Source organism: Ahaetulla prasina, chromosome 3, assembly GCF_028640845.1.
Source record: "Ahaetulla prasina isolate Xishuangbanna chromosome 3, ASM2864084v1, whole genome shotgun sequence".
NCBI classification, from domain to species: Eukaryota; Metazoa; Chordata; class Lepidosauria; order Squamata; family Colubridae; genus Ahaetulla; species Ahaetulla prasina.
In genome coordinates, this window is record NC_080541.1 from 81364202 (window position 1) to 81382553 (window position 18352).

The following is an 18352-nucleotide window of genomic DNA, read 5'->3' on the forward strand; positions in this document are numbered from 1 at the left end:
CCAAGCATCCAAATTTTGGTCATGTGATCTTGAGGGTGCTGCAATGGTTATAAGTGTGAAAAATGGTCATAAGTCACTTTTTTCAGTGACATAACTTTAAATGGTCACTAAGCGCACTTAGTTGTAAGTCGAGGGCTACTTGTATGGACCCAGACCACTTACCATCATACGTAACAAATACCCCTACCTCTTTTGCCAATATATATTTTTTAAATATCAGTCTCTTCATTTTTTCTTTTAATTCCGCTTCCAAAGAGGTCGTCATCATCTTCTCTACATAAGGCATAGTTCTTCCCTGACATTTTTCCTATGAAAAACAATAACTCATATTGAAACACAAGACGGTACCAGTTCTGAGAGCAGGTAATTAATTTAAACATTCAGAGATGGTGTTGCTGTGTGTTTGGTGCCTGATAAGAATTCAATAGCAGCAGAAAACTACATTCCCAAGCTGAGCTGCCTTTACCCATTCACAAAATAGCTGCCAGAAGGTTCATTTGTGGACTATAAACTAGTTCACTTTACCTCTGACTTTTTTTCTGGACACTTTTGTTTAAAGTATTGGGCTACGTAGTTATTTAGAAATTTAATTTCCTAAGAATGTCTGTGGGACCAATAATATGCCCTAATACTTCAGGGAAAAAAAAGGATATTGAAAATAGGTGCATTGCAGGATTCTAGAAATGTATTATTTTAATGTATGCTGCTTTGGAAAAGGCCACCCCTTGTCAGTTTGTCTTTCTCATCATTGTATTGATAAAATTTATAATGCAGATAACCAGTGGTGGGATTTGCACCACTTCGGGAGAACCGGTTGTTAACTTTCTGAACAGTTTGGCAAACTGGTTGTTGGAAGAAATCATTATGGCAGAGAACCGGTTGTTAAATTACTTGAATCCCACCACTGCAGATAACCCTCAACTTACAGCAGCTCAATTAGTGACAAAGTTACAACGGCATTGAAAAAAGTGACTTATAACCATTTTTCACACGACAGTATTCCCATGATCACATGATCAAAATTCAGATGCTTGGCAACTAGTTCATATGAACACTGCTGTATTCCAAGGTTAACTTTTGTGATCTTCTGACTAGGAAAGTCAATTGAGAAGCCTGATTCACTTATCAACCATGTCACTAACCTATCCACTGTAGAGATTCACTTAACAACTGTGGCAAGAAAGGTCATAAAATGGGGCAAAACTCACTTAACAAATGTTTCACTGAACAACAGAAATTTGGGGCTCAATTGTGGTCGTAAATTGAGGACTACCTGTAATAAAAAAAAATGACCTGCTAGTGTATCCAAGGTCTTAGAAGTTTCTTATGCTATTTAATGTATAGATTTGTAGATTTAATGTAACCAGATCTTAGGAACTGGATATTGGGAGACAGAATATAATATGCCTTCCAGTATAGATCTCACATTGGAAACCAAAGCAAGATTTTTGCTATTTCGGCATTCACAGTAGGAAACAGGATGTTCTTAAATAAATTGCAACCAAAATGGGGACATGCTACAAAGTACTAGAATAATAAGTGCCTGGTCATGGGGTTATCCAGTCAGTGAGGGAGTCATCTCAGTCCCTTATTATATCTATATTCATCTGGAAGAACAATCAACTGAGGATCAAGTAATATGTATAATCCATTATTTTCTAACAGCCCTAAAATACTCATCACTTTCATTTTTAAGCACACAATGATAGAAAAACTTACCATATTACTTTCATCACCACCAGACCCTGTAGTAAGAAAACTTGCTATCATTGGTGACTCCTTTACAATGGACTCCAATAATGACTCCTCCAGAATGTTAGGTGTATCTTGCATTTCTGCACATGATCAGAAATAATGTTAAATAAGTCCTTTAATAACCAATGCATTTTTACCAGATCTGTAGACTTTTTCAATAGTTTCATTTTTTTGCAGTTCTGTCCAAGGCACTTTTAGGACAAACTGAGCTCCAGTATTCAAGGGTTACTTCAACATTAGTTATTTACTCTGGAATTTGAATAATGCAGTTGCGATACTACCAGATATAGTACTACCTGTTGGCCTCTAAAGTCCTTTTAGGGCCACGATCTCTATCGTTAGAAATTTTCTTCTAATTAAATCATTGACTTCTCTTTTAGTGAGCATTTAATTGTCCTGTTCTCATCATTTACTATACAATCAAAATATTGTAGTACATTATTGATTTTATCTTTTGATATTTTACATCCTCTTTAAGGTACAGTTCATCATTGTAGTGATTATTGCCAAAAAGAATACTAAGAAATTTATCCATGGAGAAAGAAATCAGAAACTAGTATAGCACTACATTAACTGCCATGTTGAATTGAAAATAGCTAACATTAATTTCTTCAGCATTAGGGAACCTCCAACTATGGCTCATCTAGTATACTCACAGTATTAATGTACTAATTATTTCTGTCATGATTTTCAAGTGATGAAGGAGTAGCTTTCTTTTTGCCCACCCAACATACAAAGCATTAAAGTTCAGAGACTAAAGGCTGGATCCAAATCAAGACTTTTAAGTGGGTACGGGGTGGGGGGATCCTGTTGCCTCCACTTGTTTGCAATTTAAAGTAGACAAAAATCACTAATATGTTTTACTGTGAGAGGGTGTTCCCCCCCCCCCATGCAAATTGTGAGTATACTGGACTTCCTCCAGGTCAAGAGCTCAGGGAAGGGCAAAATCTTTAAATTCTTTCTAATGCAAAATGGATGTCACCCAGATTTGGTGACATCCTATTCCTATTTGCTTATACTTAATGTCCTGAGGGATCAAATTGGAGATTTATTTCCAGACAAATTATTTACAAGTATGATGTTTCGAAATAGTTAAAACCCACACAACATCAGAGAAACATATGCTTTAGAGAGTCAGAACAAGAGTAGTGAAAAGCAGAAGTACAATTTTTTCTTTTAATTCAGTTTCCAAAGAGGTAGTCATCATCTTCTCTACATAAGGCATAATTCTGCCCTAACATCTTTTCCTGTGAAAAACAATCAATAACTCATATTGAAACACAAGAAGGTATCGGTTCTGAGAGCAGATAATTAATTTAAACATTCAGAAATGGTGTTGCTAGGAAATCTATTGCTGTGTGTTTGGTGTCTGATACGCATTCAATAGCAGTAGAAAAGTAAATTCAGTTTACCTCTGACTTTTTTTCTGCGCACTTTTTGTTTAAAGTATTGGGCTATGTAGTACTTTAGAGAGTTGGAACAAGAGTATGTGAAAAGAAGATGTACAATACACCTATGTTCTTTGTGTGGACAAAATATAGCAATATACCCTCTGTTCACTAGATTCCACTTCCAGATATTGGTTGTCAAGATGCTGTCTACAAGTGTTACCATAACGCAACATCCCTTACGTAGTTTTTTATCTTTTAAACAGTAATTACACAAAGGGGTTTTAACTTGTGGTTATATCAATGAGAATTACTCAATATTTCAGGAGTTGTGCAAGTCAGACAAAAAGAAAATTCAGCCACTGTCCTTTCTCCCTAAGCAACAACTAATAACCGAGGAAGGTGTGTCAGTCTTCATATGATAGTTTAAGGTTTGAAAATGATTAAAACTTGCATTTTTTACTTTTCAAACATTTGTGAACAATACGCAGATGAGATTTGGAATTAGGAACCCATCATGTTCAACCAATTGGTAATTTTTTAAAACTAACCCAATTTTATTTCGCATCATAAGAATTTCTGAAGAGAGGGGTCAGAATTGTATAGAGCTGCCTCCATGCTTAACCTGATGACTGAATTAACAAATTTTCTGGATCTACACAATAAGTTGAACCACAATTTAACCACTGGACTAGATTTTTCACTAGATTAAGATACAAAAAAACCAATATTAACCTAATGTGTTTATAAATGTGGCTATCACTTCTTAATTGATCGTAATTGATTAAGCATACTGTGTGAGTACCAAGTCCCATGAAATTTACTGCCACTTAATGCATAAAGCACTAAGCTCAAACATACTCTACTTTTTCCTGAAATTTTTGTCTTCATGTGTTCCAAATTCTAATTATAGTTGATCATTACAGAAATGGGGAGGTGAATGGTTCATGCCCTTCCATAGTTTTCTTTTTTATTGTCATTATTTCTAATGGTTTTAATACCAAAATGTAGACTGTTTTCTGGATCCATTGAGATTGTCCCAGGTTTTTCAAAGGAGTCTGCTAACTATCACTCTGTCTCCTCTTGTGTATATACTTTTCTTCAGAAGAAGTAACCAACTGATTCTTTTAAAAAACCATGACTGTCATGGTTTGTGACATCACAAGGAACTTTTGTCACCACAGGAGAACACCAAGAAAATTCATCCTATCTAACAGAATTGACTTGACTTAAATTGGCTTGACTTAAAAGCCCGGAAGAAATAGTTATCTTCAACAGAGAAATAAAATCCCTCAGGGTCAAGCATTTCTAGGAGAAAACTGACGTAAAAGTAATTTCTCTACTGGGTCAAAAGTGAATCAACTCAGCTGCCAAAGAAAAAGAATGGAATATGGGTTCACACGGATGAAAAGCTAATCCAGGAGTGATGCAAATGTGACATGTGGTAGTGTTCATAGTTAAAAGTCTAGCTGTGTGTGAAACATTCTGGTTTAAATAAATGAATCCAGTATGACAATTTTGAGGTTTGTTACATTCTAATACATTTTCTTGAATTTAACAAGCTCCTGTCTCACAACTCATTTGTTTATATTTTTTATCCCATTCGTTTTTGTTTGTAGTTTTTCTGAAAGATTAAGTTAGTTTAAAAAATGCTGTGCTTCAAATAACGAACATATATTCCTCCAATAGTAACTGAAATTTTTCTTTTTTAGCTATAGTATTTTCCTTTGTTTGGGTTTGTTTTGCCATAATGGATGGGTTAAAATTTATTGGTATTCTGAAGAATATCTAGAACAATCTTCCATATTTGAATCTGCAATGCCAAAAAATATATTGAGATATCATTGTGTGTCTATTAAAAGTGTGTCCGGAGGAACTGGATGTTCAACTGTGAGGGATGAAAATCTCATATTCTGAATAGCTTCTGACTGCAAAAGGTACATCCTGAGAATTGCTGATTGTTCATTGTAAATGACTGAATTATTGCTGAAGATCAGAGGTGGGTTTCAGCAGGTTCTGACCAGTTCTGGAGAACCGGTAGCAGAAATTTTGAGTAGTTCAGAGAACTGGTAGTACAAATTCTGACTGGCCCCACCCCCATCTATTATCTGCCTCCCGAGTCCCAGCTGATTGGGAGGACATGGGGATTTTGCAGTATCCTTCCCCTGGAGTGGGGAGGGAATGGAGATTTTACAGTATCCTTCCCCTGCCATGTCCACCAAGCCATGCCCACAGAACCGGTAATAAAAAAATTTGAAACCCACCACTGCTGAAGATGGTAAGAGGAATACAAGATAGATTGGTATTAATAGGGGGGAAAACCTTACATAACAAGCAAATAGGGTAATTTACCTGGAGTCTATTTGTAGAGCTTGGTAAGAGACTTGCAGTCCTGATAAAATGTTCTAAATTAATTGCTTATACTTGGTTAACTGAAGAGACAAAAGTAAACAAGAGGAAAAATAAGAGTTTATACAGTGATAATCCAAGAAGATGAATTAAAGATGAATCAATGACCAGCAAAACCTGTGGCATGTTTGTTGTTTTTTTCCCCTGATATGTACTCTGGCGTATATTAGCAGTTGCTTACACTTACAAAACCTAATCCTTTTTTTTAAACAGGCAACAAACTGAAGCAATTGGTGTCCACACATTAACCAGGGGTTAAATCTACTTACCTTCCTTACCAGTTCGGAAGTGCACGCATGCGCAGAAGGTAAAAAAACACATTACTTCCTGGTTAAAACCAGGAAGTAATGACACCCGGGCGAGTGGGTGGAGCTTTGCTCCACCATCGCTACTGGATCGCCGAACCACCAGCCATGATCACTACCGGATCGCACAATCCAGTCCGAACTAAGAACATTTCACCCCTGAAATTAACTACTCATTAATTTTCAAGCTGTAAGTGTCAATTTATCAAGCCCAATCACATATTTCATAGTGAAGCACGGGTATCCAGCTAGTGTGTATGTATGTATGTATGTATGTATGTATGTATGTATATATGCATATATATATATATATTTGTTTTCTGAGGTTTTCGCGGGTGTTTGTTCATGCTGTGTGGGCGTTTTTCTATCTCGATGGCTTCTCTGATTATTCTGTTGTTAAAGTGTTCAGTTTTGGCGATAGTTCTGGTCTTTTTAAAGTCAATATCGTGTCCTGTGGCTTTAAGGTGAATGATCAGTGAATTTCATATACTCCTTGATTTTCTAACTCAATTTTGTCCTAGGGCCACACCATCTACCACACACATCTACCAGAAAAAAACACACACAAACCGCTATCTGCACGCACTCTCACACCATCACTCAGCACAGATCAACTCCGTAGCCAAGACACTCATCTCCAGAACAAAACGCTTAGCTGACGAACAACACCTAAAAACCGAACTACACACTCTCACCAACGTACTAATTTCCAATGGATTCCAGAGAAACTAATCCAAAACCCCCCCCCCACTAAAATCCAAGACAGAGAACAAGAAAACGCACTCCTCCCATATATAAAAGGCACCAGAGACAGAATCAGCAAGATCCTCCACAAACACAACATCAAGACAGCATTCTGCACAAACCAAAAAATATCCACCATCCTAAGAAACCCCAAAGACAAAATTGAGTTAGAAAATCAAGGAGTATATGAAATCCCATGCACCGCCTGCCCCACCACATACATTGGACAAACCAACAGAAGAATAAGTGCACGCATTGAAGAACACAAGAACTCAGTCAAAAAAGAGGAACCAACTTCTTCCCTGGTCCAACACCTTAAAGCCACAGGACACGATATTGACTTTAAAAAGACCAGAACTATCGCCAAAACTGAACACTTTAACAACAGAATAATCAGAGAAGCCATCGAGATAGAAAAACGCCCACACAGCATGAACAAACGAGATGATACCTCCCACCTACCAGCCATTTGGAAACCCGCCTTTATTAACAAATGAGTCCCTAACACGAGGAATGACACCAGACCCACACTCACAAGGTCCACACAGGATGTCACCACCACACATCCACTCAGAAAGCAGACCCAAACCCACACCGATCATGAAGCACGACCAAGGACCAGAAGCCAGACCGCAGCTGCAACATTAGCCATTTCAAACCCCTCCAATCCATACATGCAGCAGACTGACACCCACTATGAAGATGTAGCACGACCACGACCACGAAGCCAAACAACAGTAATGCAGCTCACCAGCTCAAATCCCCCTGCAACTCAGACTAATCTGAGCACAACCAAGCCCCCCCCAACACAGGACACACCCCCAGCCAATCAGAGCACAAAAAAACCCCATCCAATCAGAGCACAGCCAAGCTCCCACCCAATCAGTTCAAACCCCCACTAGCAGTTAAAAAGGAAGAAACAGCTGCAATCACACATTGCTCCCAGAAGCATGAAGCTGAAGCCTGAAGATGACGAATGAGACTTCGCCGAAACGTCGCCAAGACACTTCCAATTTTACGTGGGAGAAAACCCGAATAACCAAAGATCTACATATATATATATATATATATATATGTATGTATATATGCATATATATATATATTTGTTTTCTGAGGTTTTCATGGTGTTTGTTCATGCTGTGTGGGCGTTTTTCTATCTCGATGGCTTCTCTGATTATTCTGTTGTTAAAGTGTTCAGTTTTGGCGATAGTTCTGGTCTTTTTAAAGTCAATATCGTGTCCTGTGGCTTTAAGGTGAATGATCAGTGAATTTCATATACTCCTTGATTTTCTAACTCAATTTTGTTCTAGGGCCACACCATCTACCACACACATCTACCAGAAAAAAACACACACAAACCGCTATCTGCACGCACTCTCACACCATCACCCAGCACAGATCAACTCCGTAGCCAAGACACTCAGCTCCAGAACAAAATGCTTAGCTGACGAACAACACCTAAAAACCGAACTACACACTCTCACTAACGTACTAATTTCCAATGGATTCCAGAGAAACTAATCCAAAAAAACCCCCCACTAAAATCCAAGACAGAGAACAAGAAAACAGCATTCCTCCCATATATAAAAGGCACCAGAGACAGAATCAGCAAGATCCTCCACAAACACAACATCAAGACAGCATTCTGCACAAACCGAAAAATATCCACGATCCTAAGAAACCCCAAAGACAAAACTGAGTTAGAAAATCAGGGAGTATATGAAATCCCATGCACCGCCTGCCCCACCACATACATTGGACAAACCAACAGAAGAATAAGTGCACGCATTGAAGAACACAAGAATTCAGTCAAAAAAGAGGAACCAACTTCTTCCCTGGTCCAACACCTTAAAGCCACAGGACACGATATTGACTTTAAAAAGACCAGAACTATCGCCAAAACTGAACACTTTAACAACAGAATAATCAGAGAAGCCATCGAGATAGAAAAACGCCCACACAGCATGAACAAACGAGATGATACCTCCCACCTACCAGCCATTTGGAAACCCGCCTTTATTAACAAACGAGTCCCTAACACGAGGAATGACACCAGACCCACACTCACAAGGTCCAGACAGGATGTCACCACCACACATCCACCCAGAAAGCAGACCCAAACCCACACCGATCATGAAGCACGACCAAGGACCAGAAGCCAGACCGCAGCTGCAACATTAGCCATTTCAAACCCCTCCAATCCATACATGCAGCAGACTGACACCCACTATGAAGATGTAGCACGACCACGACCACGACCACGAAGCCAAACAACAGTAATGCAGCTCACCAGCTCAAATCCCCCTGCAACTCGGACTAATCTGAGCACAACCAAGCCCCCACCCAAACAGGACACACCCCCAGCCAATCAGAGCACAGCCAAGCTCCCACCCAATCAGTTCAAACCCCCACTAGCAGTTAAAAAGGAAGAAACAGCTGCTATCACACATTGCTCCCAGAAGCATGAAGCTGAAGCCTGAAGATGACGAATGAGACTTCGTCGAAACGTCGCCAAGACACTTCCAATTTTACGTGGGAGAAAACCCGAATAACCAAAGACCTACATATATATATATATATATATATATATGTATGTATGTATGTATGTATGTATGTACAAGGCAATGAAAAACTATAGATTAAAAGTTAGGATGGGAAATGCACCATTTGTCCTTTAAAGAGGGGGAATAAATAGTTGGTGATTGGGACAGATTGTCAGGAAGAATATCTATGTGGCTGCTAGCAATCAAAAAGGATTTGATGGCACATAATCTATCAATCAGTGAACCTCCAATATTTTATTATTTATTTATTTATTTATTTTGTCAAGAACGTATTAGGTAATAAGTATAAGCATGGATTGGATATATAAAATAGATACAAATAGAGGAAACATTAGGACAGGGATGGTAGGCACGCTGGTACTCTTATGCATGCCCCTTAGGAATGTGGTGATGTCAACAGTAGCCAGTCTTAGGTTAAAATTTTGGGGGTTTTGGGATGAAACCACAGAGTCAGGTAGTGCATTCCAGGTATTGACCACTCTGTTGCTGAAGTCATATTTTCTGCATTTGAGTTTGGTGCAGTTTACCTTAAGCTTGTATCTATTGTGTGCTCGTGTATTGTTGTGGTTGAAACTGAAGTAGTCATTGACAGGTAGGATGTAACAGATAATTTTATGAGCTACGCTTAGGTCATACCGAAGAAAACTTAGAATTTCAAGTCTGGTGGCATAAGGTATTTTGTTGCAGGCAGAGGAGTGGAGGACTCTTCTTGTGAAATATTTCTGGACACGTTCAATTGTATTAATGTCTGATACGCAGTGCGGATTCCAGACAGATGAGCTGTATTCGAGAATTGGTGTAGCAAATGTTTTGTATGCTGTAGTTAGTAGTGTGATATTACCGGAGAAGAAACTACACAAGATTAGGTTTACAACTCTTAACGCCTTTTTGGCAATGTTGTTACTGTGGGCTTTGGCACTTAGATCATTTGATATGAGTACTCCAAGGTCCTTGACAGAGTGAGGGTCATCTACAAGGTCGTGTCCACTCAGCTTGTATTTTGTGTTCTGGTTCTTTTTTCCAATGTGTAAAACAGAGCATTTGTTGGTTGAGATTTGGAATTGCCAATTGTTTGATCATTCCAACACAAAGTCAAGGTCTTTTTGAAGGGTAGCCGCATTGTTGGGAGTGTTGAATAGTTTAACATCATCGGCGAAGAGAACACAATTACTTATATGATCACAGAGGTCGTTAATGTATAATATAAAGAGTGTTGGTCCTAGAACGCTTTCTTGGGGGACACCGCTATTAACAGGTGCAGGATTTGATATCGCTGTACTGCGTTTCACAGCCATGTCACTGAGGTCTGATGAAAATAAGTCCAATGGAGGATCTGGGGAATGACCAGACTGTGAAAGAGTGGTCATGAGGTAACATATACATGTGTGTGTGTGTGTGTATTCTATTAAACTTTTTTTCTTCCTTTCAAACGCAGCTTACACGATATATATACACCAGCATGTAAATAAATGAATACAAAAATAAATATATTTTTCATGGAACAAATCTGCCAGCGTGGTTGTTCCCCCACCCCCCAAAAAACCCCCCCAAAAACCCCAACAACCCTGACATTTAAACGCAACCGCGACCTCTACAGCACGGCACAGGGCAAAGCTACGCGCGTGCGCTGCGCGAAGATCGCAGAGGGTAAAGAAATGCGGCGTAAAGGAACCAGCAAGCGCTGAGAAAGATTACGAGAGAGCCCACTGCGCATGTGCACCTGCGGACAGCCACGCGTTCTTGAGGAAGCCTCCTACCGGGGGAGGGGCGGGGGAAGACTGAGTCACGTGCCTCTCCCTCCTCCTTCCAGGGGAAGACACGTCTACCTACCCCGTTCCGTTGGAAGAAAAAGGCGGGGCTTAACCGGCCTTGCGTGCCTGCCCGGTGGCGTCGGGACGTCGCGGCGTAAGAAAGGCGGGACCTCGGCCGGATGGAAGCTTAGCGCCATTGCTTAGTGGCAGGAGAAAGTAGAAACTGCTACCAAAGGGCGCTAGTTGGTTCGCGACCATGAGGCGGTCCCTGCCCCAACTGTTGGTCCTTGTGCTGCTGGCCTTCCCCGCTGTCCTCCTCCTCGGCGGCGCCCGATCTGGCCCAGGTGAGAGACAGAAGGAGCGAGGGCTGAACCGAAATGCCTGTCGGAGGGCGACCGTTGCAGGCTGCCGTTGGCGCGTGGGACGGGGGGGGGCAGGAGAGGAGGGGGAGGTCGCCCGTTTGAAATGGAAACGGCGCGTGAGGAGATTTCTCGAGTCGGTGGATAGTCGGAAAGCGGGAGAGACTCCGCTCCGCCTCGGTGCTCTGTCCTTGGTCTGGGGGTGGTGGCGATGGTGGTCTGCCCTGCACCCACCCCTCCCCCGCTCGGGGCTGACGTGTCAGATCTCTCCGCCGACACCCCTGATTTTCTTGAGTGACTTGGGACTTAAGTGTACTTAAAAGTGCGGTGCGGCTTCTCCTCGCTTGTTGAGGGCTGACAAAAGTGACACGTGCGAAAGCCGAAGGCGATTTCCCCCCCCCCTCCACACACACAAACACACTGCTTTAGTTATTGACAGGAGTGTGTGTATGTGTGTTGCTTAACGCCCCGATATTGCTGTGATTGCTTTTTCCTTCCTTCTCTTGAAACCGCATGCAGTTTCTCTGAAGTCATTGTGCTCATCTTTAGCCCGAGATCGCCCCAGAAAACTTAAATGGTAATTCAAGTAAAGGTACCGTTCTGGCTATTGAGCGACTATCAAATCGCTTCTGTCGCTTTTTTTAAAACATTAAAAAGATTATGAGAAGAGTTGAAATACAAACAGCAAAGAGAAATAATGTTGTCAGGATTTTAGCTAACAATTTGTTGGGTAGGTATTAAGTATCCATGCAGTTTGTTAAATTCTTTTCATCTTAATAGAACTTAAAAAAATATGCTAACTTGTACTTTCTGGAGCATTTGCATTGTTCAGTCCAGTTTTCTTGAAATAATTTTAATAACTGGCACCAATTTATATATTATGGAATATGGCAGTCTTAAGAATTCTGTTCAGAATCAGCTGAAAAGCAGAACTGCTGCAGGTGCTTGTAGCTAATATCCTAGGCATGCTGTGAGGTAGCCTGGGCAAGGAGGTAAAATTTCAGAAAAAGTTGCTGAAGTTATGTGAATTGGACCTGATTCCAGTACTAACTCATATTCGCTCTTTGATAGTTTGTCATTCTCCAGATCTTTTGGACTGTATTTTCACTTTACTGGGCTAGCATACCGTGACTCCATAACATCTGAAGGGAAAACAAAGTTGGAGGACAAAATGTCTTTGCCCTGTTGTCAGAGTTAAGCTCTTTTTGCACATGGTTACAGTGTCAGTTGCTATGTGTTGCTTACCTAAAAATGCTGACAACATGCTATGTGTAGTCTCTTAAAAATTATCTGTAGTTACCTAAGCAATTTGTTTAAAAACAGTAAGTAAACCATACAGCTGCTGTAATGTTGAATAGTTGAGTTGACTTTGTGTTATATATGTATACGCATATGGAGAAGCAAAAGAATAGTATAACACCATAGTATAGTATACTATGTATACTATACATAGTATACAAAAGAATAGTATAACACCATTCTGGAAGCAGTAGTAAATGGTTGAATGAGCTAAACCAATGACTAATAAAGCAGTAGAGTTGTTTCTTCTTATGACATAGCAACTCTGCATATTATATGATCTCATTATTATTTTTTAGTAAAATGCTCTTAAAGTTGAACTCAAGTCCTGGTGACAGTGTTGTTTTTTTGGTAAAGGTGTCTTGTTCCTTTCTCTGCGGATATTTTGTTTTTCAATTTATCCTCCAGTCTTGGATTTTCTGGCAGTCTCCCATCTAATTCTGATCTTTCTGTTTTTCAAGATCAGCCAGGGTTGTGTGTAGCTGCAGGTGTCTTATCATGAATATTTTAACTTTTTGCTGAATTATATATCTTGTAAACTATTGAAAGCTGTTGGATTGCAGCAAGATATAAATGCAATGCAATTTTACATAACAGTAATTGTCCAATTACTAATAATTGGACAATTTAGATGTCCTCTGTGTCCATCATTTGCTTAACTACAATAATAGGCCACCTCTTGAAAACAAATAAGAAAGGCATAAAAACCATAGTTCTGTCGCACTGCTACTGAAATTGTTAATCATAATTTAACATCAATTTAAAAATATTTGTAGGGTAGGTGTGAATTCCCTGAATGTGAAAACTTGTATTTGCTTGTTCACATTGTCCTAATTTCTACTGAAGTATTGGAGAAAAGAAAAAAAATACCTTTGCTCACTTTTCTAGCATGCATATTTATAAATTTCAAGCTTTTTATTATTAGGCAATTACCGTATATACTCGAGTATAAGCCGACCCGAATATAAGCCGAGGCACCTAATTTTACCACAAAAAACTGGGAAAAACTATTGACTCGAGTATAAGCCGAGGGTGGGAAATGAGGCAGCTACTGGTCAATGTAAAAAATAAAGATAGAGCCAAGTAAAATAACATGAATATTTATTTGAACGAAAAACAATAAAAGTGCAAAAGGGGGAAGGAGGATTCCCAGCTCTAAACAAAGGGAAATCCCGGAATGCCAGCGAAGGCGGTGCTCGCTCCTCCTCCCTTGCTCAAAAGCCCCAACATGATATTGGAATTGGATGCCATTATATACCTGCTGAGGGATAATTTGAATAACTTGAAAGATATAAAAGCTCTAAACATATTTGTTTAAAAATCTAAAATCTATACTTAAAATAAATGAATATAAAGTAATAAAGTTCTTTAAAGTTGTAATTCACTTTGCTGCTGAAAAAGAAAGGAAGCTTAACACCTTAAATGGTATTTATTAACTGAAATATCATCAAATCAAATATATAATGAGGTATATTATAATGACCTTTGTTTTCAGAAAGAAGCATGATGGAAGTTTTTCAATAAAGGGGGAAATATAGAAAAACTTAGTGTCATGCTCATATATCATCTTTACAGATGTTGTTAACACTATACTATGGCAGCATATGATGGTACAATGTTTCAATCAATTTCAGGATGAAAAACTCATCAATGAGGAGGAGGAGTATAATTTATTAACCTTGTATGATATCAGTTTCTCAAGGACTCTAGAAGGACCCGAGGAAGAAATCTCTGCCCCCTCCCCACTTTCCCTTTCCAACCCAGCCTTCCAAGGGGACCCGAGAGGAAGAAATCTCTGCCCCTCCCACTTTCCCTTTCCAACCCAGCCTTCCAAGGGGACCTTGAGGAGAAATCTCTGCCCCTCCCACTTTCCCTTTCCAAGGCAGCCTTCCAAGAGGACCTCTCGAAAAGAGCGAAAGCTTTCTCCTGGTCGCTTTACCACCACCATACCCTCCACGCCGCCATCCTAGGCTGGGTTAGAAACAAGGAGGGGAAGTTCAAGGACCACATCGATGGCACGAGCTCAGATTGCCGGCTGGGGATGATGGGCGCTGCAGTGCGATCTCGGGAGAGACTAGGGGAAGAAAGAATGACTGTTTCCCACACCCTAGGATTGGGAAAACATTGACCCCCTTAGTTGCGGGAGAAGGGTTGCGCTCAAAGCGGTCGCCCATCCATCAATCCATCCTTCCTTCCTTCCTTCCTTCCATCCTTTTTTTTTTCCCAGCGAGCGTGCGTGTGTGACATGCAAGCAAGACGCCTCACGGGCATGTGAACTGGGTATGTCTAGTTTAGGGGTGACATGATAGGAACATTCCAATATCTCAGGGCTGCCACAAAGAAGGGGAATCAAACTATTCTCCAAAGCACCTGAGGGCAGGACAAGAAGCATGGGTGGAAACTAATCAAGGAGAGAAGCAACCTAGAACTAAGGAGAAATTTCCTGACAGTTAGAACAATTAACCAGTGGAACAACTTGCCTCCAGAAGTTGTGAATGCTCTAACACTGGAAGTTTTAAGAAGATATTGGATAAGCATTTGAAGTGGTATAAGGTTTCCTGTAAGCAGGGTTAGACTAGAAGACCTCCAAGGTCCCTTCCAACTCTATTATTCTGTTTTTTGTTCTGTTTTCTTTCTAATCTATCTATCTATCTATCTATCTATCTATCTATCTATCTATCTATCTATCTATCTATCTATCTATCTATCTATCTATCTAATTAGCTAGCTAGCTAGCTATCATTATCTCGCTCAAAAGACAAAACCTAAACACGAAGTTGTAGCTGAATAGCCCTACATAATTTAGCTTTTTCCAAGCTGGTGATTTCCAAAGGCTTTGAAATGCGACTTTCCTCATCCTCTGCCAGGATAAGCTGATGTGCTCAGAAGGCTGGGAATGGTGGCATTTCCTACATTTCTTGTGGGCAGAAGGTGGACCCCTATGTTTCCTTGAAAACACCTCCCAATATTTATTAGAGTGACTTCTCTCCCCAGAAGAAAGGTGCGGCGCTGTTTAACAATCCGTCAGCTAAATCCTATCGAGTCAAAGGCCAGTCAATGGGGCTAGGATGAATTCTGGGTCACCAGGGACCCTTTTTGTGCCCGTTCCCCAACCAGGGCGGGCCAAGCAGCCGCTCTTTAGCGGCTCTGGAATGGATGTTGAGGTAACCCAAGAGGCAGCCTCTTTTCAACTCCCCGCCTTTTTAAACGCCTGCCGGGCGGCGACAGGGACGCGGACACCAAAAGCGGCGCCTGCTCTTCTCCGCTTTTATTTTATTTTAGTATTCAATCGGCAGCAGAGGCTCGAGCCTTCTGGGGCGCCGGAAAAGGAGCCGAGGAGCTGCAGCAACGTTGCAAGAGAGCCGAAAAGAGGGGTGGGGGGGGGAGAGAAGCAAAAAAGAAGAAGAAGCAGCAAGCTTTCCAGCCGACTTCGGTGTGGCGCGAGAATCCGATCCACCGCCTCCTTCCCCCGGCCGACAGGGCTGAACTGCCGCTGCACCACCACTTCCCAAAACAGATTTCCAGACTTGGAAGCAGCCCGCCACGAAAGGAGGAGGAGGAGGAGGAAGGCGGCGCCGGCTGCTCCTGCTGCTGTTTCGCTCTCCGCCCCTTCCAGCGCCTTGACGCAGAGCGAGAGAGAGCAGAGAAAGGAACCGCGCCGTCCGACCGGCTGTGTGTGTGTTTGTGGTGGGGTCTCGTCCCAGCCACCCACCACTCGCTCCCTTTCCTCTTCGGAGCGTGGGCTGATCTTAGAAGCCGCTGTCGGCGGGGCCGTCGCCTCCTCCTCTTCCTCCACGCTCGCTCCTCTTGCACGCCTCAACCCCCATCCCCACCCTCTCCGCGTGAAGGTCACCTCCTCCCTCTTCCAGGCGGCGGCGGCGGCTCGGCGGGCGCCACAGCCGGCAGCTCCGCTTCCTCCCACCTTCCTCCTTGCTAAAGGGCCAAAGTCGGCTCCCCGCCCGCGCGGGACCCGAGCAAGCCGGTCGCAGTCCAGCGAGCGGTGAAAGCGACATGCCGGCGCCACTCCGCTTTCACCGTTCGGCTGGACTGCGATCGCTTGGCTCGTCCGCAGTAACTCCGCCAGGCTGTGCCGCGAAGAAACCATTTAAAAGCCCGCCAGGCTTTCTTTCTTCTCCTCCGTGCTTCAGAAGTTGGGCTTTTAAATGGTTTCTTGGCGGCACAGCCTGGCGGAGTTACTGCGACCCGAGCCAAGCGGTCCCAGTCCAGCGAGCGGTGGCGACATGCCGGCGCCGCTCCGCTTTCACCGTTCGGCTGGACTGCAACCGCTTGGCTCGGGTCGCAGTAACTCCGCCAGGCTGTGCCGCCAAGAAACCATTTAAAAGCCCAACTTCTGAAGCACGGAGGAGAAGAAAGCCCTGGCGGGCTTTTAAATGGTTTCTTCGCGGCACAGCCTGGCGGGAGTTACTGCGACCCGAGCCAAGCGGTCGCAGTCCAGCCGAACGGTGAAAGCGGAGTGGCGCCGGCATGTCGCTTTCACCGCTCGCTGACTGCGACCGGCTTGGCTCGGGTCCGCAGTAACTCCGCCAGGCTGTGCCGCCAAGAAACCATTTAAAAGCCCAACTTCTGAAGCACGGAGGAGAAGAAGAAAGCCCTGGCGGGCTTTTAAATGGTTTCTTCGCGCACAGGACTCGCGCGCCAAGAAACCATTTAAAAGCCCGCCAGGCTTTCTCTTCTCCTCCGTGCTTCAGAAGTTGGGCTTTTAAATGGTTTCTTCGGCACAGCCTGGCGGAGTTACTGCGGACCGAGCAAGCGGTCCCAGTCCAGCCGAACGGTGAAAGCGGAGCGGCGCTCGGCATGTCGCTTTCACCGTTCGGCTGGACTGCGACCGGCTTGGCTCAGGTCCGCGCGGCGAACTGCTCAGCCTTGGGCAAATTCCGCCGGACGATCTCGCCGCCTCTTTGGCGTCTCCTGTGCGGGGTTCCCGAAGTACATCAAGACGTAGACTCGAGTATAAGCCGAGGGGGCGCTTTTCAGCACAAAAAACGTGCTGAAAAACTCGGCTTATACTCGAGTATATACGGTATATGTATTATTGTGTGGGAATAAGCTGCTACAAATAAAATATTAATAGAATTGTGTGCCATGTCCCCTTTTCTTCTTTAAAAGGTCCAAAGCATAACTCCAAATGATGAGAAAATTATTCACATCATTTTAAGTGTGTATTCTCATTCTCCCTCCCTCTCTCTCTCTCTTTCTCTCTCTCTCTCTTTCTCTCTCTCTCTTTCTTTCACACACACACACACACTGTTGAAAGAGAAAATTATTACAAAATTGGGATTTATATATACGTATTTTTTTACTATGGCCAACTTGCCATGCAGGTTAATATTTTAATTAACCTATCCATCACAGCCCAACATCTTTTCTATTTATTATATGTACATTTATTGGTTCATTATTTTTTATGTCAAGGTTATTGGCTGTTTTCTGAGTCAGACTATGGGGTCAGAACTTGGGAATAAAGAAAGACTTAAGGGAGTAGAAGTCACATTTAAAAAAAATCTTAGTTTTGCCCAGGTTAAGTAGAAATGCTGATAAAATTTTCTCAGGTATTTGCTTGAATCACTGTAGTTATAGTAGAATACCTATATTATGTCCTTTTGTTATTTTCCAAAGCAAACTCTTCTGATAGAGAATTAACTTAATACAAATGAATGCTAGAGGATTTCATTTTCTTTTAGCCATCAAACATTATTTAAGCTTTTTTTTCCTTGACAGTAACTATTTATATCAGAAGAATAGAAGTTACCAGAACCC

General features: G+C 42.0%; 1 protein-coding gene and 1 long non-coding RNA gene across 2 annotated transcripts in view; one reads left to right on the plus strand and one right to left on the minus strand.

Moving 5' to 3' along the window:
• On the minus strand, positions 1-11109 carry LOC131194656 (uncharacterized). The gene is made up of 4 exons (XR_009154259.1): positions 10996-11109; positions 5496-5575; positions 1720-1835; positions 1-307 (listed from the first exon to the last, which is right to left on the minus strand). It is a non-coding gene; the product is annotated as an uncharacterized LOC131194656 (long non-coding RNA).
• The window catches only part of SSR1 (signal sequence receptor subunit 1), a 23474-nt gene continuing 16182 nt past the window's right edge, over positions 11061-18352 (plus strand). The window contains exon 1 of the mRNA XM_058175890.1: positions 11061-11260. Within this exon, the coding sequence (XP_058031873.1) occupies positions 11173-11260 (88 nt within the window). The 5' untranslated portion in view covers positions 11061-11172. The remainder of the gene's footprint in view (positions 11261-18352) is intronic.